General features: G+C 31.1%; 5 protein-coding genes across 6 annotated transcripts in view; 3 read left to right on the top strand and 2 right to left on the bottom strand.

The window, feature by feature from the left end:
- Positions 1-507: 507 nt before the first annotated feature.
- On the bottom strand, positions 508-2,926 carry shv (DnaJ heat shock protein family member shriveled). Its single transcript, XM_069119445.1, has 4 exons — positions 2,753-2,926; positions 2,030-2,414; positions 1,410-1,965; positions 508-1,327 (listed from the first exon to the last, which is right to left on the bottom strand). Exons 1-4 carry the CDS (start codon positions 2,845-2,847, stop codon positions 1,263-1,265), a joined length of 1,101 nt encoding a protein of 366 aa, XP_068975546.1. The 5' UTR covers positions 2,848-2,926; the 3' UTR covers positions 508-1,262.
- Positions 2,927-3,357: 431 nt separating this feature from the next.
- Positions 3,358-10,846, top strand: Als2 (Amyotrophic lateral sclerosis 2). The gene is made up of 14 exons (XM_069119441.1): positions 3,358-3,990; positions 4,053-5,375; positions 5,454-6,020; positions 6,634-7,003; positions 7,090-7,291; positions 7,414-7,594; positions 7,679-7,845; positions 7,951-8,060; positions 8,130-8,341; positions 8,413-8,970; positions 9,068-9,244; positions 9,311-9,479; positions 9,545-9,727; positions 9,813-10,846. Exons 1-14 carry the CDS (start codon positions 3,650-3,652, stop codon positions 9,858-9,860), a joined length of 4,608 nt encoding a protein of 1,535 aa, XP_068975542.1. The 5' UTR covers positions 3,358-3,649; the 3' UTR covers positions 9,861-10,846.
- A 965-nt stretch (positions 10,847-11,811) lies between these two features.
- On the top strand, positions 11,812-13,463 carry LOC138183671 (corrinoid adenosyltransferase MMAB). 2 transcript variants are annotated; one of them, XM_069120962.1, is made up of 3 exons: positions 11,812-12,013; positions 12,612-12,978; positions 13,046-13,463. In XM_069120962.1, the coding sequence occupies exons 1-3, from the start codon at positions 11,937-11,939 to the stop codon at positions 13,277-13,279; spliced, it is 678 nt and encodes a 225-aa protein (XP_068977063.1). In that variant the 5' UTR covers positions 11,812-11,936; the 3' UTR covers positions 13,280-13,463. The 2 variants fall into 2 exon arrangements, with proteins under 2 accessions (XP_068977063.1, XP_068977062.1); XM_069120961.1 differs by having other exon boundaries at positions 11,813-12,013; positions 12,609-12,978.
- Positions 13,464-13,966: 503 nt separating this feature from the next.
- Sbds (SBDS ribosome maturation factor) lies at positions 13,967-15,135 on the bottom strand. The gene is made up of 2 exons (XM_069120960.1): positions 14,785-15,135; positions 13,967-14,612 (listed from the first exon to the last, which is right to left on the bottom strand). The coding sequence occupies exons 1-2, from the start codon at positions 14,913-14,915 to the stop codon at positions 13,985-13,987; spliced, it is 759 nt and encodes a 252-aa protein (XP_068977061.1). The 5' UTR covers positions 14,916-15,135; the 3' UTR covers positions 13,967-13,984.
- A 623-nt stretch (positions 15,136-15,758) lies between these two features.
- Positions 15,759-19,149, top strand: part of ssh (Protein phosphatase Slingshot) — a 73,136-nt gene continuing 69,745 nt past the window's right edge. The window contains exon 1 of the mRNA XM_069120928.1: positions 15,759-15,984. Within this exon, the coding sequence (XP_068977029.1) occupies positions 15,928-15,984 (57 nt within the window). The 5' untranslated portion in view covers positions 15,759-15,927. The remainder of the gene's footprint in view (positions 15,985-19,149) is intronic.

The raw sequence follows: 19,149 nt of genomic DNA, 5'->3' as shown, positions 1-19,149 counted from the left end.
TTTTATTAACAACATTTGTATATTGTGTTTCACGTTTATGATACAGATTTATATATCTACGCCACAAAAAAAGGTATCAAATAATTTATTTATTATTTTGAGACAAGAGAAACAGAAAAGTCACATTATCGGTCTAACGATACCTGTCTTAAGATTTTGTCAAACTGATTAATCATTCGCTGAAAAAGAAAATATTTACCGCTAAACGCGTATGCGTATATTTTTCGATAGAACCATGATATCGTTCAATGATATTGGTTCAATGCGAATAACTTCTTTTACCTGTGCTAAAACGAGATGAAAGCAAGCTCGATTGTTCAATGGCCGAATACAGAGTTGCAGAGTTGCAGAATTAAAACCATCGGTTCGTAATAAAATGTTTGTGCGCTAATTTTTAATACGATTGTAAAACGAATCGGTGACATACTTGAGATAGTTATAGAAACTCAACTATAAATTAACAAAAACTACAGGTAATTACATAGGTAAGTACATTAGAATTACGTATAAAGATACAAAAATTATAATTTATTTATGGCCTCCTTTTTATGAGAGATTTTAAAGTTGCTGTGTACAAAGCAACAAAACGTTACAACATACCGTGTTGTATCTGACGAAAGAATTATACTTTAATTTTTGTAAATGAAGTGTACGCAAAGGTACTGAAATAAAATCTTTGTAAAATATAAACTAATGTACAATTTAATGCGAAACATTTTTAATAAGTATTTGAAACGCAAGTTAAATGATTGCACAATCCTTTAGAGTTATCGATGACAGATGGTGTTGTACATTTTATTGCGAATAATTTCAATAGAAAAATCGTAATACAATACTTTATTATTGGATACTAGGTCCGATATTTAAAAACATTTTTATCGAGTACTCCTCGCTATTTAAATGCAAAATTTCTGTTCATGTAAAACACTCATACATCACCCGCGCGTGTTAAAGGAAAAATAACTTATTTTGTTAAATAAACTGCACAACCATTCCTAACATCCGCATAAGTAATCGACAATAATATATATGACCAGTTTCTTATAATCAAAGAGGAAGTACGTGTACTCGCAATGGTTATTATGTTTGCTACATGTATCCATTTCGACTGACCTCATGGTTGGCTACCAAACCTGTTGGTATCCACATTTCAAGGAAGCGAAAGCACCACTTGGTATAGAAACACACTGAGTCAACACGCGCACCTCGGTTGTATGCACATTTTATACTGTCACTTTGTACATACGTTACACTTAAAGTTCTTAATTTCCCCTTATTCCATTATAAATTCGACTTACAGAATCTTGTTGTAGTAGATTTTTTATTTCTGCGAAAAGGGTAAAGAAAGATTGAACAAACACAAACGATCGTGTTATATCTCACGAGCGTTATATGTTAAAATAACTTACCTTCCTTTTGGGTATCCGTGAATTCTGTCTCAGGGAAAGCAACATCGAATGTAATATATAAGGTGCCATGAAGATTATTATTCTCGTAATTAGGCATGCCTTCTCCTTTTTTCCTAATACGGGCTCCCGGTTTGGTTACTTTATCCCTTTGAATAGCTACTTTGTGACCATCTAAATGTTCTATATCCATTTTAAAACCTATTAACGCGTCCTGCATAGATATAGTAACGTTCGTATATAGATCGTCGCCAATTCTTTCAAAAACTGGATGTGGTTGTGTTCGTATTTTTAAGATTAAATCTCCAGGTTCCCCATCCAAATGTGGTTCACCTTCTGCTATAAATTTAGTTTCTTGTCCATCTACCATGCCAGGTTCTACTTCAACCTCTAATACACGTTCTTCCGTAACAAATTTAACATTTGGACATTCTGAACAAACTGATTGTTGCATCATTTGAAATCTTCCATTTCCTAAATTGCGAGTAACCAATTCTTGTCTGCAATTACACTTTCTTGTTCCTTTTGCTGCCTTCGTAACTGGCTTATTTCTTGTTATCTGAAAGATAAACAATTTTGTATGTCCCGTTTACGTATCTTCTCGATTAGCTATAAAATCTTACCTCTATAAAATTTCCACTATATAATTCTTCTAAAGTAACTACTAAGTCCATTACAATATTAGATCCTTTAGGTGTTTCTTGCTGGTGATGAGATTCTCCGCCAAAGTGAAAGCCAAAATCACCAAAGAAACTTGCAAATGGATCAGCATTATTCATCATACCATCCTTTTTCAAACATTCTTCTCCGCATCTGTCATACATTTCTCTCTTTTCGTTATCCGACAGAACCTCGTAAGCTGCACCCAGATCTTGAAATTTCTGAGAGGCATTCGGATCGTCTTTATTTTTGTCAGGATGCAATTCTTTTGCCAATTTTCTGTATGCCTTTTTTATCGCATGTTGACTTGCTGTCGATGGTATGCCTAAAATGGCATAAAAATCTCTCCTGCAAAGATATATACATACTTTAATTCCTACTTCTAATGTATCATGTACTGTAAACACTTCAAATTAGCAGCCTAAATTGTTAGATCATTCGACATCAATTACATGAATGTATAACTATACAAGATTGTAATGTTTTTTTTAGTAGAATTCTTAACAGAAAACATAAATAATGAAGTCGATCTACAAACGTACTTTAAACTTTATTTAATCCTTTTCGTATTAATAGCTTCCGTAGATGGTTTACAAAGTAAAAGGTTATAAAATTATCATAAAGCAAATATCTTTGATATTCAAAATAATTAAATTTTATAAGCATAGACAAGGTTCTCCACTTACCCTGCCACAGTTAGAATTACACATATTATTAAATTTATTAATAAAGACCAAGTCAGTTTTATCGCTGCCATTCTAGCAGACGTTACAACAAACATCGGAGCTTAGGATCGTGGGTGCTCCTGATTGGTGGGTGCTCCGAATTCAATTTATCCGACTTTGATCGACGATAAATGAGTTTTTAGGCGCGTACATATTCAACGAAAATGCTTAGATTTAACGTTTGGCAGTAAAAAATGATTGGTTGAATTTGACACAGGTACAAGATTTTTTTATACTTCGGCACTATTTCTAAAAATATAAAACAAATTCCAATAAACTTAATCCTTTGACACTTAATTATATATTTTATTATTATAGATAAATCTTTGATTCCTACTTCTTGGATGAATATAATAAGTATTAACATGCAACAGGTGAAATGTTATGTAAAATTATTTTAAAATTATTTTGCTTTACTACGACTGGCAGTACAAAAATTTCTAATATTTGTCGCGCCTCAGTCTTATTTTAATAAAGTTAAATTATTAATATTCGTCTTAATTCTACTGAAAACCACACTTAACAATAAAAATCTACTCCCACCCCTACAATATAGTAAAATGATCATGTGACAGATCATATTGGGTATCAAAGTGTCAGTAACAGTGTAGCAAAAGTAAAGTGTACTGTACAGGTTTGTGGTACGTGTTGTTAAACCAACTCTCGGTATTGTAATAAGGAAATCATTAGTTTAATCATGTCAATATGTAAATTGCCTCGAGTACTCTTGCACGAAAATTCAGTGAAAGGGATTCAGTCAAGAATCACATGACGAAAGCATTATTGACTAAAAACACTATCCTCTAAAATAAGATATCTCTAGGTTATGCATAGTTTATCTGTCAAACATCCTACAAAATGGAGAAACACATGCATTTATGGAGAGGTGTTGATAAGTTATCATACATTTTCGGTGACCAACCAAATGGCATAATTTGTAGACTGGTTACCATTAAAGATCACATTTTTGTAGCAACAACTACTAACAGTCTATACTATGGAGAGGTATCATTTTTGGAGAACAGTCCTCCGTCATTGGTTTTCAAAAGGGCTCAATTTGATGTGATCGATATAGCATCCAATTCGGATTATTTATTTATTGTAGATAATAATGGACATGTTTTGAAAGTAAATCCTCAGGATATGAGTGTAACAGATACAATAATTCTAAAAGAAGAAGTTAAATGTTGTAGTCATGGGTAGGTTCCATAAAATCTTTATGTATTTTTACATTATACTCAAATAATTTATACCATTGCAGATATAAACAAGAAAATGAAATTGTCAAAGTGAAATCAATAGCTGTTAGTGATCAAGCAGCGTTATTTGTAACAGAAAACGGACAACTTTGGGCTAGTGGAAATCAATCTCAAATAGATATCAACAGTACAGAGCCTAAAAAGGTCAAGTTTTTCGAGGGTAGAACTGTGTCTGCTGTTGCATGTGGTTCAAACTTTAATGTAGTTGCAGTGAGAAAAACACCAAAAACTTTAAAAGATGATACTGACAGCGAGAATGAATTAGAAGAAGAAGTTTTCGTTAATTCATGTCCTCAGTGTCTCAACACCGTGCTGTTAAGTCCTACAAGTCTAACATCATCAGATACTTGTCCTACTGGACTTCATGTACAGCAATCTAGTGAAGATCACTCAACCAATTCTATTAGCGCTTTATCTGTTGCTAGTAAAGAACAAGAGATTTCATTTGCCGAAAATAGTAAAAAGGAACAAATTTCTGAAGTGGTAGAAAATGGAGAACTGTGTGCCAATAATCCTATAGATTCTGAAAAAGAAGAAAAAAGGAATGTTATTTTTATAAATACAGAAGCTGCAAGGCAATTCTTAACCAGACAATTGTCATGGGTTTCATCTTATGGAAGTGTTAAAGAAGATATACCTTTAGATAACATTGAAAAACCGACTAGACTAATAAAACAAAATGTATCTAATGTAGCTAATTTAGTATATGAAGGAGTGAAAAACGTGGGAGGTAAAGTTGTTACATTATCCAGGCATATGAGTGGAAGTTCAGATATAAATGAGTTTAAAGATGATAGTAGTGAACATTTGGAACTAGGAGAAGAATATCCAAAACCTGCTGCTACCAGTTTGGCACTCAGTTTACGCTGTGAAGAATTTCCTTGGTCATCAAGTACTGGTTCCTCTGAGCATGAATTGTCTCAACAAGGATTAAATGAAAGAATCAGTACACTAACTCGTACTGGCAATAGTATTCTATCTACTGAACTTTGGACGTGGGGTGATATTCAATATGGACAATTAGGAACAGGAGATATTGTTAAACGCTCGCGACCTATTTTGGTGGCAAAACTCAGTAATACTGGACTTAGAAAAATTTCATGTGGTGCATTTCATATTCTTGCTCTAACTCTAGATGGAAGAGTTTTTGCTTGGGGCAGGAATAACCATAAACAAGTGACATTGGAATCGAATGTGTATCAGAGTGCACCTCGTTTATTTACTACGAAATTATTTCCAAACGAAAGAGCTAAAGACATGGCAGCTGGTAGTTTTCATAGTTTAGTTATGATGCATCATGGTTTATACTTTATTGGACAGTCAAGGTAAATAATTTAATTATGAAAAGTATCAATAAGAAATGAGAGTTCTATTTACTCACAAAAGTTGTCATGTGGTTTCAGTAAAACTGGTGAAATGTTCCAACTTGATATTGAGACAAGCAATAAGTGCAGTCCCCAACAAATTTTTAGCTCTGGTAACTACAGTTGCTGTTCTGTGATAAATGAACCTAAGATAAATATCTCTGAGGATTTGATAAGTGAACAAATCTTCTTGGAAGAAATATTAATTGTTTACCAAAATTTAATTAGGCCATTCCAGAAAAGAGGAGGTGCTATGCAGGAATCAAATGTTTATGAAACATTATGTCGATGTTACACTGAGTTATTAAGTTTCAGTGTATTAAATGTTATTAGTTTATGGGATTATTTTAATCATATTGGTGAAGCATATGAAGTGACAATTGTAGCTAATGTTGAAGAATATATTACTGTATATAAATATTACTTGAATGCAGTGTGTGACATAATTTCTTTGAGTGGATTTACATATATTGCAAAAATAATTGAAATACCACAAGTAATAACAAATTTATTTATGGATAAATTAAAAACTAATGAAACCAAAAAAGTTGCTGATGAAATTACAATTACTATGGCATTGCAACATCCACTACATAAATTGAACAGGTAAATATATCTAAATATGTATTATTATTTATTTCTTATCTATGCTTTGAATAACTTCCAATTACATTTTCATTTACATTTGCATTTATATTTTACATTTTATCTAGCAGCCTTACAACCTAATTGTCTTAAGGTACATATCCACTTATGAGTAAAACTGTCGCGAGTTGCTCTCGGGAGTATTTCTTTCGTTGGCTACATTGAGAGCGATTATCTGAGTCACTATCAGATCAGATTCTGCTCCTCTTCCTCCACTTCCGCTGTTATGCATTTCATCTTTTTGCCCACAACCTCTGATTAGAGGTCCTCCTCATTTCTCCTTTTCTTTCCTCCCAGTTATATTTAGACACATAAGTGTAATAGCTTTCATTATTTTTTAACTATTAAAAATTGGCAAAATAATTATAAGAAAAGATTATTAGTTTACAAGAGGCAATGAATTTGCTGCCTCAAAAATAAAAATTATTCTTTATGTTATAAAGGATCGTTTAAGGAATTATATTCTTACATTATGTCAAACATATTTAAAAAATTAATATTGCTATAAACATCTTAAATATACTAGTGATCCATTATTTTCTTATTTATGATAACAGACATCATCTTTGTACAGATATAAGAATATGGTTTTAAATTTGATGAAATGTAATGGTGCAAGAATGGGTGTAGAACGATTACAAGAAGCATTAATAAAGTGGGAACAAATATGTGATGATCAGGAGAAACAACAAAAAGAAGCTGAAGTGACTAAATTATTTTGGGAAAGTTCTGGAAAACTTGGGGAATTATTAAGATTTCCTGATAGAAGACTTATTAGAGAGTCACGAGCACATCCTTTATCAATACTTAATTCTGGAAGATTTTCTACACATTGGTTTGTTTTATTAACTGATATATTTATCCATGTTACTGGTACATCTCATGTGGTACATCCACTTAAAACTCTATGGGTAGAACCTTTACCAGACTCTGAAATAGTACAAGTATGTTAAGTAAACCTCTTTGGAATTCAAATATAAATGTACATTTACAAATGTGCAATTTTTGTATTTGTATTTCTATGTTTCAGAATGCTATATCAGTAGTAGCTCCAGAGGACACATTTGTATTATATACTCCAACACCTTCTGAACGAAATGAATGGCTGTATGCTTTGCAAAATGGCATAAAATGTAGTCTACAAAGAGTTATTGGGCATGTGCCTCCAATAGTACGTTCTAGCTCATTCTCATTCACTAAGCACAGTGTTTTCAAAGATGCAAAATATACTGGTTCGTATGTCGTTAACAACAGTATTGTATCTCACGCGTTTTATATCATATTTCATATTCTGAAAATACATAAATATACATATATGTATACGAAAAATACTATCTTTTATTTTGGTACATAGGACGCTGGTTAAGTGGTAAGCCGCACGGTTCTGGAAAATTAGAATGGTCTGACGGACGAAAATATGCAGGACAATTTCATAAAGGTATTATTCATGGTACTGGTAAAATGGAAATTCCATCACAAGGTGTATACGAAGGACAGTGGAAAGATGGTCAACAGAATGGATATGGGACGATGAAGTCAGTTTTTAAATAACAATTTAAATTCTAAGCGTAAATAAATAAAATATACAATATATAAGAAGGTAATATAAACTATTCTAGATACAATAATGGAGACTTTTATGAAGGATATTTCAAAGACGGATTACCACATGGTCATGGTGTTAAAAAGGAAGGTCATTTTATGGCATCTGTAGCATCTGTTTATATTGGGGAATGGGCTGCAGGTGTTAAACAGGGATATGGAATTATGGACGACATTATGACAGGTAATTATAACGTAATTACAAATAGGAAAAGAAATCGTTGTTCTAGTAAAATTAAATCTTTATAAATAAGTATTGTTTTATTGAACAGTATGTATATTATTTCAGGCGAGAAATACTTAGGATCATGGAGTAATGGTATGAAACATGGTTGTGGTTTAATAGTAACTTTAGATGGTATTTACTATGAAGGAGTTTTCATGCAAGACGTTTTAACGGTAAATAATTAAAAATAATTCAAAATTTAGTAAATATAAAATATTGAAATAAAATGCTTATGTTAAAAGGGTCATGGAGTCATGGTGTTTGAAGATGGTACTCATTACGAAGGTGAATTTAAATCAGCTGGTATTTTTTATGGTAAAGGTACTTTAACCTTCACTAGTGGTGACAGACTAGAAGGTAATATGAATGGTGCATGGAACGAAGGAGTAAAAGTTATTGCAACATTACATATGAATAAAGCTAGCGGAAATATACAAACTAATTCGAAACCGACGTAAGTAGTTTATTGTGAGCAATATTTATTTGAGCGTAATTTTAAGTTTATTTGTTTTTTATTTAATACAGATCTTTTGGTAAATTATGTGTATCACCAGATCAAAAATGGAAAGCTATATTTAGGCAATGTTATCAACAACTTGGTGTACCTGAACCAGGTTCGAAAGCTATAGGTATAACTGATAAGTCTGCAGAGACACAACGTGTTTGGCAAAATATTGCTAGTATAATAACTAAGTCACATCAAAAAGCTTTACAACGAAAAAAACTTCTGACAATTACTAGTACCGGTAAAGAGAAAAATAACGAAGTAATTGATGAGTTGGATAAAATTCCTTGTTTCGGGAGAGATAAACTTACAATTCAAAGCTATAGAGAAATTCATAAGTACTTGATTAAAGCGTTTGATAGCTCACTTCATCCATTAGGAGCGCTTTTAACAGAAGTTGCTGCTGTATATACAGCTACGTATGGTGGTGTAAGAGTTCATCCTTTATTACTCAGTCATGCTGTGTCTGAACTTCGTAGTATCACATCAAGAATATATGAAATAGCTACTCTGTTATTTCCGGCGTTACCCCGAGGTGGTAAAGAATACGTATTAGAAACAGAAAATGAAGAAGAAGAGTATGTTTTAATTAATTTTCTATATGATTTATTATTTATTTATCATAATTATACAAATATCATGTTCCATTATTTTAACTTTGCACTTTGTTGTTAGTCAAGTTATAAGTGCTGCAGCGATACTTCATCCAATATTGTTACCTCGTGTGCATTCAGCACTTTTTGTACTGTATGCTTTACATAATAAGAAAGAAGATGATGCCTATTGGGAAAGATTAATGAAATGGAACAAACAACCTGATATAACGCTAATGGCTTTTTTGGACATCGATCAGTGAGTAATATCGTTGAAAATACAAAAATGACAGTGACTTTATTAAATTTTAAATAATAATTTCAGAAAATTTTGGAAGAATACAAACGTAATGAATTTAAACGAAAACGGATTACCGTATCAAAGTGAACCGTATTTTAGCGAGGCAATAGAAACATTACAACAATTGAAAACCACGTTTTCTCCGTTAGAAAAGTTATTAGTCGTTAGGAATACATTTGAACAAATGACACAAGTAAGCTAGCTTCTTTGCTGTATATTTTTATTTGTTTGTTAAATCTCACATGATTTTTATAACAGGCAGTTCAAAAGCAATTGGGGACTACATATTTATGGACAATGGATGAATTATTTCCTGTGTTTTGTTTTGTTGTTGTCCGTGCCAGCGTATTACAATTGGGCAGTGAAATACATTTTATAGAAGATTTTATGGAGCCTTATTTACAAAATGGAGAACTTGGAATTATGTTCACTACCCTTAAGGTAAAATATTATATTCGCGAGAAACTCTATATAAAATTTTAGAGCTTAAGCAATATATATATATATATAAATATATATCTTTTAGGCCTGCTACTACCAAATATTACAAGAAAAAATTAATGTGGGTGACTGAACATGACATAATAATTTTCATAAATAAATAGAATTATAAAATATAAAGGAAGTTTCAATGATAAATTATTATAATACATTGTTAATATAACAAATAAATAAAATATATGCACTCAACTCGATAAAGGGGTACCTCAAAATCTAACATTTAGTTGAAATAATATAATTTAATAAAATGTTAGACATCGTAAAATGAATTTTGTGCATTATGACTATTAAAAGTGATTATACTTATTTATTATAATTAATGAAAATAGAAGCTATAATATGTATGAAACAGATAGATTGTCAGGTCGTAATAATGTAAGTAGTAAAATTACATATCATGTTCTATAAAAGTATTAATGTACAGTGTATATACATTTAGAACGAATTTGAAGCTTTATTTATGTTAATTTTCTCGTTTCCAAGAAGGTAATTGTACAATAAAAGTTTATAGGAACAGCCATATATTTGAACATTTTGTTATAATTTTAAATATCACTGCATTTTAAGTTCAATTTTAATTTAGCATTTATTCATTACTATTGTATGAGATTGTTCAAAGCAAACTTAGAAATATATAAAGAATACTATGCTATACAGAATGATTTTTTGGTATTTCTACAAATAATATCAATACCAATATGATATAATTCTTTAATTCATCTAACTGCCATAAGTATCACTTAATAATATTATAATGTAATAATTTTTCTTTATTCTGTTATATTATTGATGTAATGAACTGTATTTAAAAGGCATTAATTGAAAAATTAATGTCAAATGATATACCTGTGTTATATATTTCATAATAACAGCAACTTTGTGATATTTCGTGCAATATCGTAAACCTATACATGCCATAAAAATAGTAATATAACGATTGGAATTTTATGTTACATATTGAATATGCATTTTAAATGTTTTATGCCTACTATGTATAGTTTATAAGTATCTGTATCAAATGAACAAAACTGTATGTTTAAAAATAGCAAATACATTTAATTCCATATTATAAATTACATATGTATTTCATAATTTTACCTTAGAATTTAAATACACAAACATAATTCATTTTACTATAATATAAATTTCCCGATTAAGTAATCTTAATAAATCAGTTATTAAGAGACAATTCTGTTGCTTTCTTTTACTAAATTTTATTTATTATTTCATAGCCTTATTTTGTATCGGGTTTCCCTTTTTTTCTTTAAATTATGATTTAATCAAGTTACCACTTTGTACATTAAATGTTTGCAATTTTTGAATAAATATGGAACGTAACTATGAAATAGAATATTTCATTCTGTAAAATTTTTAAATCAGCTCTTGTTTCACCAGTTGCGTACACATGTACGTACGTATGTAAGTATAGATTATATAACTTTTATATTAATAATTATATTAATATATTAATTATATATTATATTAATAATATATAATTATATTAATAAGTATAGATTATATAACTGTTATAACTATAAATGACTCCAATTATTTATTTAGGAGTTTTCCAAAGCTAGAATATGTGATAAAGACAAAGAGCCCATAATAAAAATTTAAATATTTAATGAAAAGTTCTGATATTAATCACTCAGGAATTTACCGTTTGTCGTTAAAACAATGCATGAAAATTTTTACATTCTTTTAATTGCCACATAGTTGATAAAATTTTGTATACATGCAAATCAGGCAATTTAAATCATACAAATAATAAAAAGCATTTCAAAAAATAAAATGTTTGCCCGTGAAATCTGGTTGTTTTCTTCTTACACACTAAATACATTTTTCTTAGTTACATATTTTGATATATATTTAGATATGTGTATTTTCTTGGAATAAAAATTCGATTCATACAAATTTTTTTGTAAATATATATAATCCCTTTATGTAGTATATTTAATCAAAACTTTTAAAAATCATCTGTAACGCGCAGGTTTAACCAGCAGCATGATCACAAATTACGAAGTAACTTAACGTCTAACGATTGATATGTCGTTATCGTTACTCTGTTACTTTAACTGAAGCTGTTACGCTTAGAAATACATACTATATTGACGTAATTACGTTTATGTTATAGATATTCATTATAGATATGGAAGTAATTAGAAATGTATGGAAAAATCCTATTTTGTTGTATAAAACTGTCTTACGGGCATCATTTAGAGATAGGTATTTATGTACATGACAAATGTTTAATATAACCTGAATCTTATTTTATACTTTATGATATAACATGTATTAATATCGGGCTATAAAATATATATTTTATTGTGATATTCTTTTTCTTATTATACTTTAATAGCCTTTATTATAATATAAGTATAAAATCTTAATTTGTTGTTGCATCTAAATATCATAGACATTAGTCTATAAATGTTTTATAGCTTTATTTTTATCAATTGCTACATTAACAGATTTGGTATATTTGCAACTTAGAAATATTATAGAAATTATTTGTCTTTATATAATCTATTGCTTTTGAGCACATGTTAATATATTCTTTTTGGATTATACGCTAGGAAACTATAAAAACTGTCGAGACTTGTTATATGTTCCTTTTGTTTGTTATATATAATGAAGTATATCTTTTAATAAATCTCCTTACTTTATCATAGATAAGAAAAAATGTAAAAAATATTCTGTAATAATGAATTAAATAATGGTTTTTTAGCATGTTCACATAAATGTAATTCTTAATAAATTGCAGAAAGTATGTATAAATAATTAGCAAAGGTAATATCAACATAAAATTATTTCATTGCAGTAGCAGTTCAGCATCAAAAGTAACGAAAAAGGAAAATGTTTCTATGCAAGACAGCGATTTACAATTATCAAGTATAGACACAGATGTAACTGCGCAAAATGATGTAACATTTAATGCTCTTGTTTCAACGGAAGAGTTATTAGCACAAATAGGGTTGGCAAGGGAATTTGCAACAGATAGTAAAGTTGAACATCCTTATGTTGATAAATTAAAGAGGGTGCAAATGATTCTGTTTGATTTGAGTCATGCTATATCAAAACCAATACCTGGAAAAGTTCAAGCATTTGAAAGTAAACATATTAATGATTTGGACGAATGGATAGCAGAATATGCCAATCAACTACCTCCCCAGGAAACATATATTATTCCGGTAAAAAGAACATTTCCATCTTACGCTTTCTGTTAAATATCTTACATTTCATTTTATATTCTAATAGGGTGGTGGTAAAGCTTGTTCTATGCTACACTCAGCAAAAGCGATATGCAAACGTGTAGAACGAAATGTTGCATCTTTGGTTCAACATGGCTTATTAAATAAGGAAGCACAAACATATTTAAACAAATTACAAAACTTTCTATTAACAACCTCAAGAATTGCAGCAAAGTGTGATCAACGTACAGAAAATATATATATTCCTAGAGTAGAGGTTGAAAAAAATGAGGATAACTGAATCATAGACTTTATAAAACAAAAATCTGTAGACTATTTCCTACTGCTTTTATTGTAAAAGTAATATAAATAACCGAATACTTTACATAAATATTTTGCAATAATATTATTTTTAAATATGTTTTTAAAGTAGGCACGTTGTAAATATTCTATAATGAGAAATTATAAATGTCAGTTACTGATTATATTCTATTACTATATTACTATATTATTAAATGTACATAGTAATTGATTAGTATATCAAAGTAGTTGATATATAAAGATTTAAAAAGAAAAAGTTAAAAGTACAGTATAGTCTTAAAATATTATACAAAGATTTTTTGACATATTGTCACATAAAGTGGTCACGATTCATAAAATGTTTTGTTAATTCTAAATAATTACATACGACTTCATTAAAATACATCTGTCTAAGTAACAAAAATAAAGTAGATCTTTAAAATTATATTATATATACATTAATAGATTGCTGAATAGGAATTTATCATTTTGCAATAAATTTTTGTTGCTATATATATATATACATATATGGTAGAAAAATATTTATAGAAAAAAATATTGTAAATGTACAATTTCAAATTTAAATATGAAAATAAATATATATATATACAATATACATATATATATATATATATATATATACACACACATATATACATATATATAAAGGTTAAAGACGATAACAACATTCAATAAAATTAATTATTTATTCCAAAACTTCATCCCCCTCAACAATTTCTTTTAAATTAAGTAATTCCAATAATCCAGAACCTTTAGTTTCGGATGTTACTAATTCATTTATCTCTCTATAATGTCCAGGATCAATTAAACAAATCAAATTTAACGTTCCGTTATCCCATTCTTCTGTCTCTAATTTTGTTATTGACTTTACTATTTTATCTCTTATCTTTTTAGCCTCCTTACCTGAGGCTAAAACTCTGAGTCTCATTTGAGCTCGTTCTAATGGCATTATAGTCTGTAATTGAGGAATTACATCCAAAGCTTGCTGTTTTGCATTTCGGTTTGGCTTTACTGAAAAATGTATATCCTTCATGGCTCTTTCTATCATAGTTACTGTATATGGACGTTTAGTTTCTGGATTTATACATTTGTTAGCAACAGTTGTAGCAATATCTTTAAACATAGAATCTAAAGCCAAATGCCGTTCTTTGTCAGAAACCTGAAGTTCTCCTTTTGTGAGAATCTCTTTACAAATTTCTGTCTGATCATCCGTACCAAAAGCTTTTACAAGATCTTCCTTCTTCGCTACTTGGCCTTTTGAAACGTTTATAAATACTGTATGTGTTTGTAAAACTTCATCGATGTCTTTTTCTCTGAAATGTAATTTTGTTATTACGATTAATAGAAAATTTAATATGTATTGTGTACATAAAAAGAGAGTAAGATATGTTATAAGGACAAAATACGTATAGGTTAGATGACACGAACGTACAATACGAATAATGTAACGTACGTTTTAGATTTGATCGTCTGATAAAGACTTACAGTTTATTTCTCCATGAGATAACCTTGTTCCTATAACAAGCAATTTCAAATCGCTTTCCTGCTTTTTTCATACGAACCACGGCAACGTTGGTTAATCTTATTTGATTTGTTGGTGTAAAAATTTTCGACATTTTTGAACAAATATAAATATAATACTGTCTTCTGGTTTAAGAAATATAAGATACGCAATTTTTATTTTACGTGTAATGCGATCTTTATGTATTATTGTATATATATCGTACAAACGTTTCCAATGCGATTTCGATCTCTCGATTTATAATCGATTCACTGACATATCCAATATTCAACTTCCTCTTCTAATATCGATAAACTTTTGAAACATCTTAAACGCATGAATTTACGCTACACATACGCAAATCAGTTCATAATTAATTTTATCAAAATAACAGAACACGCGAGCGCGACGATAACAATTTTTTGTAAAATTTTATACGAAATCTTCGATATCTTACAAAAATATGTCGATTATATATTATATGTATAGAAATATCTTTTCTCAAATATAATTATAGCCATAAATAAATGTAAACGTAGTAAATATAAATTTGTCGGTAGTTACAAGAAATGTTATAGAAAGTATGGAAAATAAAGAATTGTGTAAATATATTTTGTTTTATAACCTTTAAGAGGATAATATTCAAATGAAGTATAAATTAATTCAGAATTATATGATTACAAGAAAGATTTGAAAAGACGATTATTCGATGTTTTATAATTTTTACATGCTTATACTGTATATGTTAAAAATAAGTAACATCATTCAATGCAATCAGATTCTTAGAAAGGTACGGATTTAGGTTTATTTATAATTTTAATTTTATAATTTCGAGGTAAGTTTATTATACTTTATACTTAAAGAAATGAAAATGTGTAGTCCATGACTATGACGTCATTGTATGATAAGGAAAATCGCGGGTGTGCGCACGCCGTGGCTAGACGCATGCGTAGACTGGCCGCTACGTTAGACCGTATCGAATATGGCTGCCGCGAGCGTGATGCCGTTAGAAGTGCGTGAAAAATGATCGTTTTTCCGTGGTTCAAACGATCCGACCGTTTTTACGTGTGTGCATAGTGACAGTGAGTGTTGTCTCCAACATCTCAACAACGTGGCAGGTCCTTATCATGGCGTTGGTCACCGTGCAACGGTCTCCAAGTATATCCAATTCCCCGCAGAGTTCGGTAAGTTTTCTTGCTTCTGTGCGTCTTTGTCGATAGCTGCTGTCAATTTTTACTGGGAATGCATTGTTTTGAAATTTACCATTATCGCTGTTCGAAATACCGTGTCGCAAATACATTAGAGATCGTTCGGGTCTGTTCGAACAGCCTTTCCTTATTTGGCGTATTGATAGCCAATTGAAAAAGGGAATTGTGAAAATTCCATGTTCTCTACTCGATATACGTAGTGACGGTAAGCGAGGGAAGCTTATGGCCATAGATAAACTATGTCTGCGGTAAACAAAGAGTTGTTTTGACGTTTCCCTCCCGCGACCAAAGACTACAACGCAACACCGCACGAGTACGTGGTTAATCGTCACTTATCTAATTCGCTAGAGTCACACATGTTTGTATCATAGACTATGGTTCCTGGAAATCTATATCAATTAATTGTACAAAATGACTCGTTTCATGCGTGACTTATTATCGTACCTGGTATCTTTGTATCTTTTTCAATTGTGTGCGATTACATGATTTTTTAGACGCGCTTGCAAATCTAGTTGCATCAAGATCTTTGCGTTTCGTTTCATGAGAGAAGATAGATAGATTTTCAACAAAAATAAGAATGAAAATATAGCTAACGAATTTGTATAACACGGGCTATACAAACCTCATAATACGAACCACATGGATTATACCAATTCAGATACGAGGGATAAACATTTACATCTTTTACAACTATTAATCTTTCCATGTATATATAAACCAAACATAAACGTCGCATTAAGAAAAAAAGTTTTTTTTTATAGGTTAGCTATTTTTACATATCTTGGGAAGTCTAAATTTTTACTTTCGATCGGCCGCATATTATTAGATGAAAAGCAGAAAAGTTATTGCTTGTGGGAGTTACGAATAACATTGCGGTGGTATCGAAGGACGATAATGTTAAAATAAAATTCTCCTCTTGTGAATGAAATTTCAGTTATGACAGTCTTTAAGGGTTGATAATCAAAATTTCAAAATATCCTTTCCACGAACAAAAAGAGCTTCTTAGTTTCTGTTTCGCTGTTCGAGGAATGTAGCCCCGCATCGTCAGGGTTCGTCGCGTCGCGTCGCAATGCCACCGATTGTTTGTGACTTGTGACTGCGACACTCGTGTGCACCGGAGTCAGCAGTGGTGGCGTCGCGATGATGGTGACTGTCTTAGTCGAGTTAGAACTCGCTACGACACCGGTGCGACGAAAGAAAGTTGAAAAAGAGAGCGAAAGGAACACGTGGTTCCAGCGTATACGTATCTCCTATTCGAAAACGAGTGCCGTGACGAGTGCGTTTCCTTCCACCGGTAGAATGATTTTGCTGAAACGAGTAGAGTCTGCATTTCGCAAAATCTGCGTTTTGTCAGCTTCAACGATGACCAATCACGAGCTTGCCGTTGGTTTGTTCGTCCATCCTGATTTGGTTTGAAAACGGGGCGGTCCTTTCGACGAGTAGTTTTTTCCACGATGCAATCGGAAGACGAAGCGAGCTTTTCTGCGACATTGAACAGCTGTTTGACGAAAGAAAACGAAACGAAATTTAATTAATATGCCATACTTTCTTTAAAAATCTTTTACGTTCTTGCGAAAAATAACGGAGAAGTATTTCGGATCCTATTCTATTTAATCGTTATGCAACTCGCGTTATGTATATCGCGTTCGATATTAAGTAATTAAGTAATTGCAACGTAATTAAATAACGAACGAGAGAAATTTTCCTACGAGGCACTTTATGATTATTGCAAACAGATTGTTATAGGATTTTCTAGTAATTCGAGTGAAAATCTGCATGTGTCATCTATATCAACAATAACATGTTGTGAAATATCAAAAATAACATGTTTCGCGAATGTCTTGTTGCTACGATCGAACGTTCTTTCCACATTTCGCGTTTGCTTCGATTCATAATGGTTGGCTTCCTGCGAAGTAAATTTGGAGTTGATTGGGTTCCTACTAATTGCGAGAAATTTGCGATTTGAACTTTTCTTTGTGGTAGTACTTTTAACACTACATTCAACATGACATTACATTCTTTTCCACTAAAACTATTTACATCGTTTACCATGTAAACCCCTCAATTAGCGTGTATCGTTGTTTTTCACAAGGAAATATTTGTATTTCTATGGATAGTTTGGATCAAAATTTCACGTGTAATGCATTACTGATTATTGCACATCGCGAAGAAAGTAAACACGAATGTAGAAAATGTCTGGGAGTATGTCTTACGAAGTGGACCTATTGTTCAGTGTTTCTGAGATGGCCGTCTCAAGAGCTAATGTCTGGACACTGTCTTTAGCCTCTTGTCTTATATCATCTTGCTTGCTGTTTCATTTTAAAGATTTAATTATATTTTTTGTTATATCGTAAGTTTAATTCAAAAAAATTCCAAGCGAGATAATAAATAGTTTCCGAAGGGATCATTTCTCTCAAAAGCATCCTTTTCAGGCGTAGATCATTTTTCTATAATTATCTTGATAAACTTCCGTTTACTACAGATATATAGATGTATCTCGATCATTTTTTACTACTAACATCGAATGTATTTCAAAGCGCGTGCTAAAGATATTACAGGACATTACAGGACTAAGCTTATTTAAATTCCAGCAGCACGTGATAAACGTTCAGATCTGCCCTGTGGTACTTTATTTCTCTGATAAAGAGATGGCAAGTGGCGTTTCTTGTCCACCAAAGCCAGTTTACTTATCCAGATATGGAGAGTTCTATGGTCCGGTATTCTCGACATGGCAGAAGAAGCAACGTTCCGAGCTTTCTTTGCTTATAAACTTGATCAACTGAAACGAGCTGTAACTATGGAAATTATCGGTTTTTCTTCCGCTCTTATGGGCTCTTGCTTGGTGCGGAGAGATCTCGAGGATCGATACGATTCAAGGATGGGCGGGAAAGATAAAAGCTGCGTTAAGCTGTGCGAAGATGCCGTACTTGCGATTCTTTCCTTCCAACTTTGCACCATTTGCTATTTCGTTAGGAAATAAACTCGAACTTGATACGGAGAAAAGCTGCGCGAGATGATAATGGCAATGTGAAACGAAAGTTACGATAAATGGAGCGGAAAATAGCGCTCTTGTTTCTGCCAGTTGTAAAGTACAGTACTCAAAGTTTTTACCAGTTCGAAAGTACTCAGAATTTCTGCGAA

This window comes from Bombus flavifrons, chromosome 9 (genome assembly GCF_040668555.2).
Source record: "Bombus flavifrons isolate JBK064 chromosome 9, iyBomFlav1_principal, whole genome shotgun sequence".
Lineage (NCBI taxonomy): Eukaryota > Metazoa > Arthropoda > Insecta > Hymenoptera > Apidae > Bombus > Bombus flavifrons.
Note: the sequence above shows the minus strand (reverse complement) of the source record. Positions and strands in the feature narration are given on the sequence as shown.

Excerpts from the sequence above, each read along its gene's own strand:
- Sbds (XM_069120960.1), bottom strand. The coding sequence starts at position 14,915 with ATGTCGAAAATTTTTACACCAACAAATCAAATAAGATTAACCAACGTT. Across the intron at positions 14,613-14,784 it reads ATCTCATGGAGAAATAAACT|AGAAAAAGACATCGATGAAG; the intron begins GTAAGTCTTTAT and ends ATTACATTTCAG.
- shv (XM_069119445.1), bottom strand. The coding sequence starts at position 2,847 with ATGTTTGTTGTAACGTCTGCTAGAATGGCAGCGATAAAACTGACTTGG. Across the intron at positions 2,415-2,752 it reads GTAATTCTAACTGTGGCAGG|GAGAGATTTTTATGCCATTT; the intron begins GTAAGTGGAGAA and ends ATATCTTTGCAG. Across the intron at positions 1,966-2,029 it reads ATAGTGGAAATTTTATAGAG|ATAACAAGAAATAAGCCAGT; the intron begins GTAAGATTTTAT and ends TTTATCTTTCAG.
- LOC138183671 (XM_069120961.1), top strand. The coding sequence starts at position 11,937 with ATGGAAGTAATTAGAAATGTATGGAAAAATCCTATTTTGTTGTATAAA. Across the intron at positions 12,014-12,608 it reads CGGGCATCATTTAGAGATAG|TAGCAGTTCAGCATCAAAAG; the intron begins GTATTTATGTAC and ends ATTTCATTGCAG. Across the intron at positions 12,979-13,045 it reads AGGAAACATATATTATTCCG|GGTGGTGGTAAAGCTTGTTC; the intron begins GTAAAAAGAACA and ends ATATTCTAATAG.
- Als2 (XM_069119441.1), top strand. The coding sequence starts at position 3,650 with ATGGAGAAACACATGCATTTATGGAGAGGTGTTGATAAGTTATCATAC. Across the intron at positions 7,292-7,413 it reads CAAAGATGCAAAATATACTG|GACGCTGGTTAAGTGGTAAG; the intron begins GTTCGTATGTCG and ends TTTGGTACATAG. Across the intron at positions 9,480-9,544 it reads CATTTGAACAAATGACACAA|GCAGTTCAAAAGCAATTGGG; the intron begins GTAAGCTAGCTT and ends TTTTTATAACAG.